This window comes from Paroedura picta, chromosome 16 (assembly GCF_049243985.1).
Source record: "Paroedura picta isolate Pp20150507F chromosome 16, Ppicta_v3.0, whole genome shotgun sequence".
Classification (NCBI taxonomy): domain Eukaryota; kingdom Metazoa; phylum Chordata; class Lepidosauria; order Squamata; family Gekkonidae; genus Paroedura; species Paroedura picta.
In genome coordinates, this window is record NC_135384.1 from 15,145,614 (window position 1) to 15,157,856 (window position 12,243).

The following is a 12,243-nucleotide window of genomic DNA, read 5'->3' on the forward strand; positions in this document are numbered from 1 at the left end:
TTTTGATGCATCAAGGGTCTGATTTGGTATAAAGTATCATGTGTAAGTACTATATATCATGTGTAAGTTCAGTATAAGTATTATGTGTACTACTACTACTACTACTACTACTACTACTACTACTACTACTACTACTACTACTACTACTACTACTACTTTCACCACCACCACTACTATGGATAATAGAGAAAATTCTATTACAGTCCTTCTAATGAAGAAATAGAAAGTGGAAAAGTACCATTCAATTTAGTGCATGAAGATTCTTCCATATTATAATGAAAAATGAGTAGCGTATCAATTTCTATATACCCACAAGAGAGAAACTTTTCCTGAAAAGTCTTTGTATGGATTCCTTTACCTCTTTGTTCCGAAAGCTATATATGAGTGGGTTGATCAGAGGAGTCAGAACAGTATAAAACAGAGAGAAAATTTTGTTTGTATCTTTTAGAGATGGGGTATCTGGGATCATATACACGACAATTAGGGTACCATAATATAAGGTTACAACAATAAGATGGGAAGAGCAGGTGGAAAAGGCTTTTTGCTTTCCAGTGGTAGATGGGATTTTTAGGACAGTAGTAATAATATAAACATAGGAAATCAAGGTCAAGAGAAATGGAACCAGCGAAAATGTTAGGGAACATATGTAAGCCACAATCTTCAGCAGAATTATGTCACTACAGGAGAGATTAAGCAGAGGTTCGAAATCACAGAAGTAGCTATCAATCTCATTGGGTCCACAGAATGTTATTTGCATTATCAAGGTAATGATAATAGCAATGGCTAGAAAACCGCTTAGCCAAGACAGACTCGCCAGCTGACAACAAAATCCATCCTGCATAAGGACAGCATAGTTAAGAGGCTTGCATATGGCTATGTAGCGATCGTAAGACATTACAGACAACAAACAGCATTCAGTAGACACCAGCGAAGCAAAGAAGTAAAACTGTGCAATACAGCCATTAACAGAAAGTCTTTTCTCTCCAGTTATGAGACTGGCCAGCATCCTCAGTAAGATGGTTGAACTGTAGAAGATCTCCAAGCAAGACAGATTCCCTAGGAAGTAGTACATGGGCTTGTGAAGATGCCGATCTGCAACAACTAGTACTACTAAGAGGATATTCCCAGCCATGGTACTGATGTAGGTGGCAAGAAACACCAGGAAGAGAAGAAGCTGAAACTGAGGGGATGTTTCAAATCCTAGAAGAATGAATTCGGTGATGATTGTTTGGTTTTTCCACTCTGTAACAGCCATTCAAAATAACGTGGAGATAAGGGAGAATGTCACAGTGTCACAATCCATTCTGATTCATGAAAATGCCTTCGAATCACTTTCACATGATGTTGGCTGCAATGACATAGAGGGGGTGGGGGAATCTTCATTAAAAGAATTGTGCAAAAGGTTTTTTAAATATATCAATTTTAACTCACCACTAGACAGTGCCATATTTTAAACTGTGAAAGACAAACACACCCCAAAGAATCCCAAGTGAAGCACAGCAAATCTAAAGTGATTTGAATTTTCTCCCCTCCAATTGATTATTTTTTAAAAATAAAATCAGTTTGGTCATGAATATTCAATAGACATGAAATACGTTTTATAAACATTTTAATAAATATTTCTAAGGACTACATTTTAATGTAAATGTAATAGCCATTACTTTAGTCTTCCTCCTTAATAAAGACTTGAGAGCTGGGCCAGCCAATGATTTTTTACTGCTTTGTAGATGTCCTTACCTTTGTCCAGCACTGTTTAATGCACTGAATTGAATACATTTCCTTTTGCTGCATGATGTTTGTTTTGATGATGGGATCCAGACTAACTAAACACACTGAGGATTAGGAGAACTTTGCAGTGTAAGGATGGACCTCGGTCACTAAGCCCCTTCCATGGATGGGGGCTTTGAAATACATTACAAATAGCAAGGTCCATTTACTATGAGCAGTCTTCTGTCCTCCGGTTAAATGAAAACAGATCATTCACCTCACTTTTGCTATAGTTCATTGACACATAACTGCAGGACAATATTTATTATATAAAGAGTCTCATTCTGTCATCATCACCATTACCAACAAGGTGGTTCTCCTTGGGATGGAGAACAGCAATTATGTTTGCCGATTACATTCCTTAGGGATAAATATATTGGACTCAAGAACTGGGGGAACTCCCCTTGGATGTTCCTACTGAAGGGAATTTGAAATACACGTGGAAAGAAAATTAAAAACTTGCTCATTACTGGGTTATGGAAAGAAGCAGCAGTCCACATGGCTATAAACTCTACAGGAATGCAAGAAGAGCCCAGCTGAATTAAACCACCAGTTCATATGATCCAGCCAACCTGCAGCCAACCAGATAGCTCAATGGTGTTGGCAAAGTCTAAATATACAGTAATCTGGAGCACACGCTGCTTAAGAATAAAATCCATTAAAGAATAGAACTTTATAGGAAAGAACAGAGAGAAATAGAAGCCCATTGGTCTAATCAAATGGAGAGAGAAGAAGAGGGCCAACTATCCTCAAAAGATGAAGGAAAAGTTTTATATGTTTCACAAGCCAATCAAGAGACAAGAACAACTGAAATAGGAGAAGTGTTGTGTATGGCAGGACCCTTCCTTACAATATGGCATACTTTCCCCAGTAACCAGAGGCACCCCTCAATAGTCTAGACTTGTATACAAGTGGAACTTTCAGGTGGAGCATAGCTGGTAGTCCCCATGCTGAACTTGTGTAAAACGTAAGATTTAGCTTCGTTTTGAGAAGGAGAATGGCATACACTGTATACACTGGAACAGGCTAAATAAAAGGTAAAAAAATAGAAACTCAAAAATAAAAGAATTACATCCTTTGTCTATCTGTGGTATTTCCCTGCTAAATTAAATTAAATAATACAGCACTAAAGCCAATTTTCAAAATAATTTGGGCAATTCAATTCAATCAATGGCTAATTTTAAAGAAAGAAGAGGGTTTAAAAAACAGAAAATCCTCTTAAGTGTCATTGAAAAAGGCTAAGAGTAACAAAAACAATTCAATAGTACTTTGGTAGGAAAAACCTGGCCGAGTCTTACCTCGGCCAAATATTGATGCAGTGGAGGGCTTGCTGGGAGGGAGAGGTGACCCCTGAGAGGCTTTCTAGCATGCACACTGACAACACAACACAGTGTAAAGGGTGGGGCGGGACTATTTAAGTCGACACGTGCGTGGGTCTCGCCCTCTTCACCAGGAACGCCGCGGGAGCTGCTTCCCTCCCACCCACCTCCCTATGTTGTATATAGCATTGTTTAGGGTTTCAATGTGTATGTTTTGTTCAATAATTGTCCAAGATGTGGGTTTGCATGGAATGGAGCCTGTTGGCAGGGAGTCTGGTGTGCAATCAGACTCCCTGGGGTTTGGGGCCTCACCTATGCCTGGTGGCTCCCCCGCATAGGTCGTTTCCCTTAGTGGCGGACTTCAGTAAGCAAGGGATCTGCTCTCCCAACTGGGAACGGTGTGGGTCCCCAGGGCGCCTCTGGACTCCATGGGTGGTTGGTGCAATCTGCTGACTGCTAGGTCAGGCTCCCTCTCCCATGCTGTGCCAACCTTTCTGTGGGGAGGTAATAAAGCTGTGGCCTTTTTCATCCCAACATTGGTGTCACATCTTATTCCAGCACATAATGCCCTCCTGCAAGTCAAATTACTGAAACATTACTGTGCTTTATGCATTTGGCACTGCACTGCCTCCAAGATTGTCACGTTTACAGTGAAAAGCTGTTGCTTTAAGTCATGGAGATAGATTCGAATGGGTAGCCATGTTGGTCTGAAGTAGCACAATAAAATCAGAGTCCAGTAGCATTTTTAAGACCAACCAAGATTTATTCAAGGCGTGAGTCTGAGGAAGAGTGCTTGCACTCGAAATCTCATGCCTTGAATAAATCTTTGTTGGTCTTAAAGGTGCTACTGGACTCTGATTTTAAGTCATGAAGTTAGATATCTTTAGTCTTGCAAACTCAGGAAATAGATCTGGTGACACACTGCTCTAAAAAAAAAAAAGCACAGGAGTACACAATTGAAAACACCGTTCAGAATGAATGAAGGTTCTCCCTAAAGGTAATGATTTGGAAAAAAAAATCAGGATAACATCCAAATGCTAATTCAAGTGAATCATTTCTGGCTTTTCACAAATCACCATGTGTGACAATAAAACAGAACAAAACCCTGAATCTGAATCTCAAACAGTAACCATTCATTCTCTCCCTGGCATGTACACAGACACTCACAAAGAAATTGTTTCTGTTTAAGAGAATTTTAATGAGATTTCATTGACATGCATCAACAGGGCTTTCTAATTGAACTGTCATCAACCTCAGGGTTAGTATACATTAAAAAAGTAAATCTAAAAAAGATAGACACACCTGTCCTTTCATTCTGAATATAATTTCTTGGTTAAGATTCTTTTTAGAGACTCTTTTATATCCTTGTTTCTCAAGGTGTAGATCAATGGGTTTAACATGGGTGTGACAATGCTGTAAAGGACAGAAATTAATCTATCGTTGTCTAATGAGTAAGTTGATATTGGCCGGACATAGGTGAAGATAGAGCTCCCGTAATACATGAGGACAATAGTCAGGTGTGAGGCACAGGTGGAGAATGCTTTGAGTCTCCCTTCAGAGGAGCTTATCTTCAGGATAGTGGAGATTATATAGACATAGGAGAGAACTATGCAAACAAATGGGGTCCATCCTATGAAAACCCCTATAAGAAGCAGAATGATCTCATTGAGGGTGGTGTCCCCACAGGAGAGCAGCAGGAGTGGAGGGATATCACAAAAGAAATAGTTAAGTTTATTGGCTCCACAGAAAGGCAGGTGGAAGGTGAAATAGGTGTGCAAAGCAGAATTGAGAAAACCAGTTGCCCAGGAGGTACCAGCTAACTGGAGGCAAAGTTCTTTCCTCATCATGACTGTATAATGCAAAGGGTGACAGATAGCAACAAAACGGTCGTAAGCCATGGCAGCCAGAAGAATGCACTCTGTACCTACAAAAGTGAGAAAGAAATAGAGCTGAATTACACACCCAGCATATGAGATGCTCTTCCTGTCTGACAGCAGATGCACCAGCATCTGAGGGACATTGGTGGTGGTATAACAGATATCCAGAAAGGAGAGGTTCCCTAGGAAGAAATACATGGGGGTGTGAAGGTGTGGGTCCAGGCAAGCAATGGTAATGATAGAGAGGTTCCCCACCAGAGTACATATGTAAGTAAGGAGAAAGATGGCAAAAATCAGCATCTGAAGGTTTTGTAGACTGGAGAATCCTAAGATGAGGAATTCCGTAGGAACGGTTTCATTGACCATTGTTTTGATGCATCTCCACTCTTCTATCTGGAACAGAGAAGAGAAATATTGGAAATGTTACACTGCTTAAAATGAACATCAGACTTACATTTATTATAATATGGCTCCAAGCCACCTACAAATCCCATGCAACTTTCCCCCTCTTTAATTGATCTATAAATCTGCATTCTATATGTGCACGCATATTTAAACACTCCATACAAATGGACTTAAGGAAATCTATTAGGTGCTCAGCACACTTAAGGATGCATGAAGAAATGTTCCAACCAATGTTTTATCCAGTCAGCTCTGCATAGACCATAATGTGGCTCTGTCAATTATGTGAACCACCCTTCCTTACTGAAGTATTATAGTCTGCTGCAAAGAGTAGACATATTGGAACACACATCCAGCTATAGAAGCCCTATAATTGATATCCTTTTCTGCTGAGAGCTATCCTGGAACAATCAATACTTGGCAACTGATAAGACTTGGGGTTCAAATCCTTGCTCTAGGCTGAAACTCCTACCAACAGCAGTGACTAAAAGTCGGTACGCTAAAATCCAATATGCTGACAGACTCTGCCCATGTCCTGCAAAGAAACCCGAGTCAGTGGGACACGTTCTCCTCTTTGGTGAGCAACATAACCATCTCAGAGAACGGTACATATTTCCTCTCGTGGGGACGAGCAAGATTCACAGTCCTGCAACAATAGATCATAACCCTCAAAGAACTGAAGGCATTGCAAAATTCCTTAACGGGATTTTCACCAAGTGATCTGGGATCTGGGATCTGAACCACCTTGTCTTTTATATAGATGTTTTATTATGATTATGCTGATAAAGGTATTTGATTTGATGCTATGTGGATGAAATAAGGAACGAGGAGTGGGAAGGCTCTGTGAGCAGAGCAGACTTAGAGGGAAATTTCCTGGTGGGCCACTGCCCTAGAGGGCTGCTGGTGGCTGGGTGCAAGTGTAACCAGACTCTACCACCTGATCCATGGTTATCCTTCCAGGGTGGGGGGTGGAGGGTGAGGAAAGGCTCTTTTTTTTTTTTGCTTGTATTTTATGTGTAGGTCTGGATTTCTGACCATTTGTTCCCAGAATGTGACAACTGCCTAATCCTGAACATTTCAAAATGTAAGTATCCATTATTAGAATTGTGCAGCAGAAAATGCCTGATTTCACACATGACAGATCTCTGAATTTACTTGTGTATGCAAGCATGGAAGCAAATGTACATGTGAAGTGAGAACCCATATACCCTTGCAGCGTTCTCTTGGCTTAGAAATAGTTCGGCTCTGATCACAGTCATGATAGCAGCTGATTCTATGCACTGCCAAGTTCACACAGCAAAGTGAATGTCTGAAGCATAGGCTTTCAATCGGTGTGAACATTGGGATAAATCACTATCAGAATATTAGCATGCATGAGCATCTACCCAAGCAAAAGCATAGCATTTTTTAAATGCAGATTCTAACCCAATGTATGCTCATTTTCTAATTCCACACCCAAATACATATGTTAGAGGAAACACAAAGGCCTGAATAAAATACAGTATACTAGCTCATTAAAAGACTCTTAGGAATTTATCCCAGAATAAGCTCTCATTGACAAACATCCTCTTGTGCAGATGCAACCCTACCTGTGAAACAAGAGTGCCACATCCTGGAACCAAGGCTCACCTAGTTCAACTTGTAATTCAAATCCATCATTATCATAAGTCTTTAAAGAGGAGGAGTTTAAAGAGACAGGGACTGGCATTTTATACCTAGCTTCTGCTTGTGCTTCTCTCTTGCATCCTCCCACAACGTCTCACTCAACCATCTCTTATACCTGTTTCAGACACCACATGAGACAGTTCCTAATTAGTCAAGGCTATGTTGTTCACAGCCATCCCACTATGATTTTTGGTAATGATAATTAGCTTTACAAGGATGCAGCCTATGAACACCAGCAATTAGAGCGGAAAGCTCTGTGTTGCACTAAGTTGCATCTATATGACATCATTAGCATGATCTTCCAAGAAAGGGTTATTTCCCCCCCATTGACTTGCAGGAAGGCATTGTGTGCTGGAATAAGACATGGCACGCCAGTGCTGGGTATAAACATGGCCACAGCTTTATTGCCTCCTCACTGGAGGGTTGGCACAGCATGGGAGAGGGAGCCTGACCTAACTGTCAGCAGACTGCATCAACAACCCCTGGAGTCCAGAGGTGCCCTGAGGACTCACACCATTCCCAGATGGGAGAGCACATCCCCTTGCCTACTGAACTCCACCACTAAGGGAAGCAACCTATGTGGGGGAGCAAATAGGCACCAAAATCATTTAACTGTCCCCAGGTCATCAGTCAAACAAGCTCCTGGCTTCCCAGCTGAGTAAGTGGTGTTTCTCTGCTGTGAAAAGTCTTTAAGTGGCTTCCAATCACATTCCTTTCCTCTCCCCACACCTTGCACCTCCCAGCAGGCCCTACACCACATCAGTGCTCAGCTGTGGTAAGCCTCAGTTGGGTTTTCATTAAACTTTTAGAAAGTCTGCCAAGAGTTTAGTCAGTTGACCGACTAAGACTGACAGGCATACAAAACAATCATCTGTTGTTATCCTCGATTTTTAAAAGAAACCTTTACCAAGGAGTGTTTCCCCCATTCTTTAACCTTTATAGTCTTTCAGAGAATCATAGAGTTGGAAGACACCTCCAGGGTTGTCTATTTCAGCCCCCTGCAGAATATAGCAAATTCACATCAGTGTTTTATTTTAATGTTATCAGCCTGGTATGGTGGTTAAGAATTCCTCTGCATGAAACTTGCTGGGTGACCTTGAGCCAGTCACAGTTCTCTTAGAATTCTCTCATAAGAACTTTAGAGGAGTCCTGCCAGATCAGATCAGTGGTCCCCTTAGTCCAGCATCCTGTCTCATGCAGTGGCCAACCAGTTCCTCTGGTTCCTTCTTATCACAGCCCCACCTACCTCTCAAGGTGCAAGGTGTGGGGAGAGGAAAAGGAATGTTATTGGAAGCCAGTTAAAGACTTTTCAAGGTAGAGAAAAGCAGGAAATAAAACTTATTTTCTACTAGGCAGCATCTCAAAGAATCAGACCAATAGCTGTTTATGTTTTCTACTGTACACTGGAGACATAGTAAACTAAGATAAGTCATTAATGTCAATGCAGACAAATGTTTAAAGTCTAATCGAAGTAGGGACTGATGGGTTCTCCATATGATGTCAATAATCTACTCTGAGAAATTCCCCCTGGAGATAAATTCTTTTACATGGCTTTTCCGGGTGATAGCTGTGAAAGCATCAATACTTGGAATGGTAAAAAAAATGATGACTGTAATTCAGAGAACATTTTATGTATACAGATACCATTTAAATCAGGATGATTTTAGTATAATTTTAGCACATATCCAGCTTTGTGCTGGTGAAGAAAAGAAGAGGCATCCCCTTTGAACACCAAGTTGGGCTATGCTGGTGAACATGGAACATGCATGGGCAATAGCCATTAGGAGTGTGGTCTTCAGCAAGAAGGAAAATGGGCGAAATTATTTTTTTGTGGGAGCTGGATGGAGCCCACTGATAGAAAGAAGCTGGTATATATTCAAGCATTGTAATATTTTCTATACAAATCAAGCCTTTGCTCATGAAGAACCTTTATTTAATATGAAAAGTAGCACAACAAATGACACAATTATTGCTTTATAATATGAACATACCAGTCCTCAGTTGATGTGTTACCCAAGGCAAGAGCTCTCATCATTGGATTGACACCACATGCCCTGCATTGAGCTGCCACTGGTATCCACTTTGGTCTAGGAAAAGACAAGCCAAACCAGTATCACAGGGCACTATGGGAGTGCCAGCAGCCATGTTTGGACCAACTGACTCTGCTCCTGAAAAAAAATGCCTTTCTACACAGAAACTGGGTGTCATGTATACATCCTTGATCAAGACAAGGACATCCACCTTTCTTGACATTCTTCCGCTCCTGACCATTGTATTGCTAAATAGTAGCTGGCCAACTCCTTTCTCAATCTCATTCTCAAGCTAAATTCTTTGTTTACGCTCCAAACTCCTTTCTGTCCTAAATATTAAGCCAGCCTACTAGGAATTTAATTACTCTCGTCAGCTAGATGTTCATTATGAGCCCATTTCCAGAATCTTCCCAAAGCTTCCCATTCTTCCCAAATATCCTTTTGTTTTTTGCATCTTGATCATCCCCATTGCAGAGTGATCAAACTCTTTGTTTATTCCCCAGAAAGCCCACCCAGCTTACATGCCTTCCCACCATATACACAGCTGGAAAAGAGTAAAAAATCCATTTTTGGGGCTTCCAAAGTTCCACCCTGATTACCATCTTTCTTGGTCCTCCTCTCTGGTGACCAGCCTTTTTGGTACAGATCCCACCAGATGCCCAACTGGAGTGCAGGTTCATTCACATTACTCTGTTTTCTTTCCAGCACACGCCACGTCCAGATTGGTCACTATAAATAGTGGACTGGATCAAGCCAACTTTTTCAATCAAATGGGCTCAGTTCTCTTACTTCTTCAATTTTACAGCCATTATTGCAACCAACTAAGGAACTGATCCTAGCCCAAACAACAATAAAATATATCAACTGTATATTCTTTTCAAATGGCGTCTATAGTGAACTAAGGGCCATACTATGTGTATGATATACATATATTTTGTGCACGATATGCTACAAGACATTTCAATCTAGATTCCTGATAAAGAGGGCAGGGCAAAAATTAGTAAGACAGATCCTGCACTTCTGGTATTCTAGAGGTTCACTTACATTAATATGACTGCTGGAATAGCAGAGAGCTGTGAAAGCTATTCTAGAGTTATGGAAGGTAATGTTAGAATTGTATTGGGTTTTGTTGTATTTATTTATTTCAAATGTTTATACCTCTGCTCTTAATTTGTCTCACAACAGTTTAGAATAAAGTGATAATATACAATACAACCCTCTCCCCCCAAAAAAAAATCCTTAACACATTAAAAAATGGAGATACAATAGAGTTCTAAACTCCCACCCCCTGTCCAACTTGTGGTCAAAGAGCTCTCTCATTAGGAGCGAGAGTATTGATTTAACCAACACTAAAGGATCCCCCAATAATAACTCCAGGACCCCACCCTGGCCTCAACCACACAACTGGTAGAAGACCTGCATGTTGCAGGCCCTGCAGAAAGCTGACAACTTCAACAGGGCCCTCAGCTCTTCTGGGAACTCATTCCACCAGGTTAGAGCCAAGGCTGAAAATGCTGAGGTCAGGGAAATGTCCCGGGGACCTGGAATGACCAGAAAATTCATACCACAGAGCAGAGTGCCCTGCAGGGGGCATAAACAGATAAGCAGTCCTGCCTTAAAGGTTAGAACCAACACCTTGAACTTGACCCAGAAGCAGACTGGAGAAGACGCAACATGTGGGCCCTCCAAGGTGTCCTAGTGAGGACCCTCACAGCCACATTTTGTACCAGTTATAATTTCTGGATCAAAGCCAAGGGTAGGCCCATGTAGAGCGAGTGATCACATTTGATCGATACAAATCCAGTCAAGAGCTTGGGAACTGTCTGGCAGTTGCTTAATACAATCTGCATACAAGCTGTTTTCTATTGTAATGTTGTATACTCTGGAGGTAGAATATATCAAAACACTTTATAGAAAAAAAAACAGAAAATAACCACAACTGTACTTTTAGGGTGACTATATATTCCCTATAAAGATTCTAATTAAAGCACCTTTTATATCCTTATTTCGCAGGGTATATATCAAAGGGTTTAACATGGGTGTTACAATGCTATAAAGAACAGATATAAATTGGTCTTTATCTAATGAGTATGTTGAAATTGGTCGGACATAGGTGAAGATGGCACTCCCATAATACATGAGGACAATAGTCAGGTGTGAGGCACAGGTGGAGAATGCTTTGAGTCTCCCTTCAGAGGAGCTTATCTTCAGGATAGTGGAGATTATGTAGACATAGGAGAGAACTATACAGACAAATGGGGTCCATCCTATGAAGACTCCAACCACAAGAAGAATGATCTCATTGAGGGTGGTGTCCCCACAGGAGAGCAGCAGGAGTGGAGGGATATCACAAAAGAAATAGTTAAGTCTATTGGCTCCACAGAAAGGCAGGTGGAAAGTGAAATAGGTGTGCAAAGCTGAATTGAGAAAACCACTTGCCCAGGAGGCACCAGCTAACTGGAGGCAAAGTTCTTTCCTCATCATGACTGTATAATGCAAAGGGTGACAGATGGCTACAAAACGGTCATAGGCCATGGTGGCCAGAAGAATGCATTCGGTGCCCACAAAAGAGATAAAAAAGTAGAGCTGAATTACACACCCAGCGTATGAGATGCCCTTCCTGTCAGACAGCAGATGCACCAGCATCTGAGGGACATTGGTGGTGGTATAGCAGATATCCAGAAAGGAGAGGTTCCCTAGGAAGAAATACATGGGGGTGTGAAGGTGAGTGTCCAGGCAAACAATGATAATGATAGAGACATTCCCTATCATAGTACAGGTATAAGTGATGAGAAAGAAAAAGAAAATCAGCAGCTGGAGGTCTTGTAGACTGGAGAACCCCAAGATAAGGAATTCAGTAGGAGCTGTTTCATTGACCATGGATTTGGAGTACTTCAAGGCTTCCATCTGAAAAATAGGGAGGAAAGGGTGGAAATGTTAAACTGCTAAAAATGAATGTCTTCTACTTTAACTGATAGGTAGACATGAATTGTCCATGTGCATGCATTCCTAAGCACCAGATATCAATGTGTTGAAGTCTAGTATTTTAGTTGAATTCATAGAGATTCATGCCTCCTCCCCACTCCAGAATACACTATGTTTAATTCAGTCAGGTCAGCTCAGCCCATAACATGGTCTGTCAAGTCTTTGGACTTATCTTACTTGACTCAGTTTTAGTGTGCC

The 12,243-nt window shown here is 41.1% G+C and overlaps 3 protein-coding genes across 3 annotated transcripts; all 3 read right to left on the reverse strand.

Annotated features, from left to right (window-relative positions):
- Positions 1-254: 254 nt before the first annotated feature.
- On the reverse strand, positions 255-1,255 carry LOC143825462 (olfactory receptor 10A4-like). Its single transcript, XM_077313492.1, has one exon. The coding sequence runs from the start codon at positions 1,253-1,255 to the stop codon at positions 302-304; it is 954 nt and encodes a 317-aa protein (XP_077169607.1). The 3' UTR covers positions 255-301.
- A 3,141-nt stretch (positions 1,256-4,396) lies between these two features.
- Positions 4,397-5,329, reverse strand: LOC143825655 (olfactory receptor 5V1-like). Its single transcript, XM_077313850.1, has one exon. The coding sequence runs from the start codon at positions 5,327-5,329 to the stop codon at positions 4,397-4,399; it is 933 nt and encodes a 310-aa protein (XP_077169965.1).
- Positions 5,330-11,016: 5,687 nt separating this feature from the next.
- Positions 11,017-11,967, reverse strand: LOC143825639 (olfactory receptor 5V1-like). Its single transcript, XM_077313823.1, has one exon. The coding sequence runs from the start codon at positions 11,965-11,967 to the stop codon at positions 11,017-11,019; it is 951 nt and encodes a 316-aa protein (XP_077169938.1).
- Positions 11,968-12,243: the final 276 nt, after the last annotated feature.

Coding starts and splice junctions, on each gene's coding strand:
- LOC143825462 (XM_077313492.1), bottom strand. CDS start 1,255: ATGGCTGTTACAGAGTGGAAAAACCAAACAATCATCACCGAATTCATT.
- LOC143825655 (XM_077313850.1), bottom strand. CDS start 5,329: ATGGTCAATGAAACCGTTCCTACGGAATTCCTCATCTTAGGATTCTCC.
- LOC143825639 (XM_077313823.1), bottom strand. CDS start 11,967: ATGGAAGCCTTGAAGTACTCCAAATCCATGGTCAATGAAACAGCTCCT.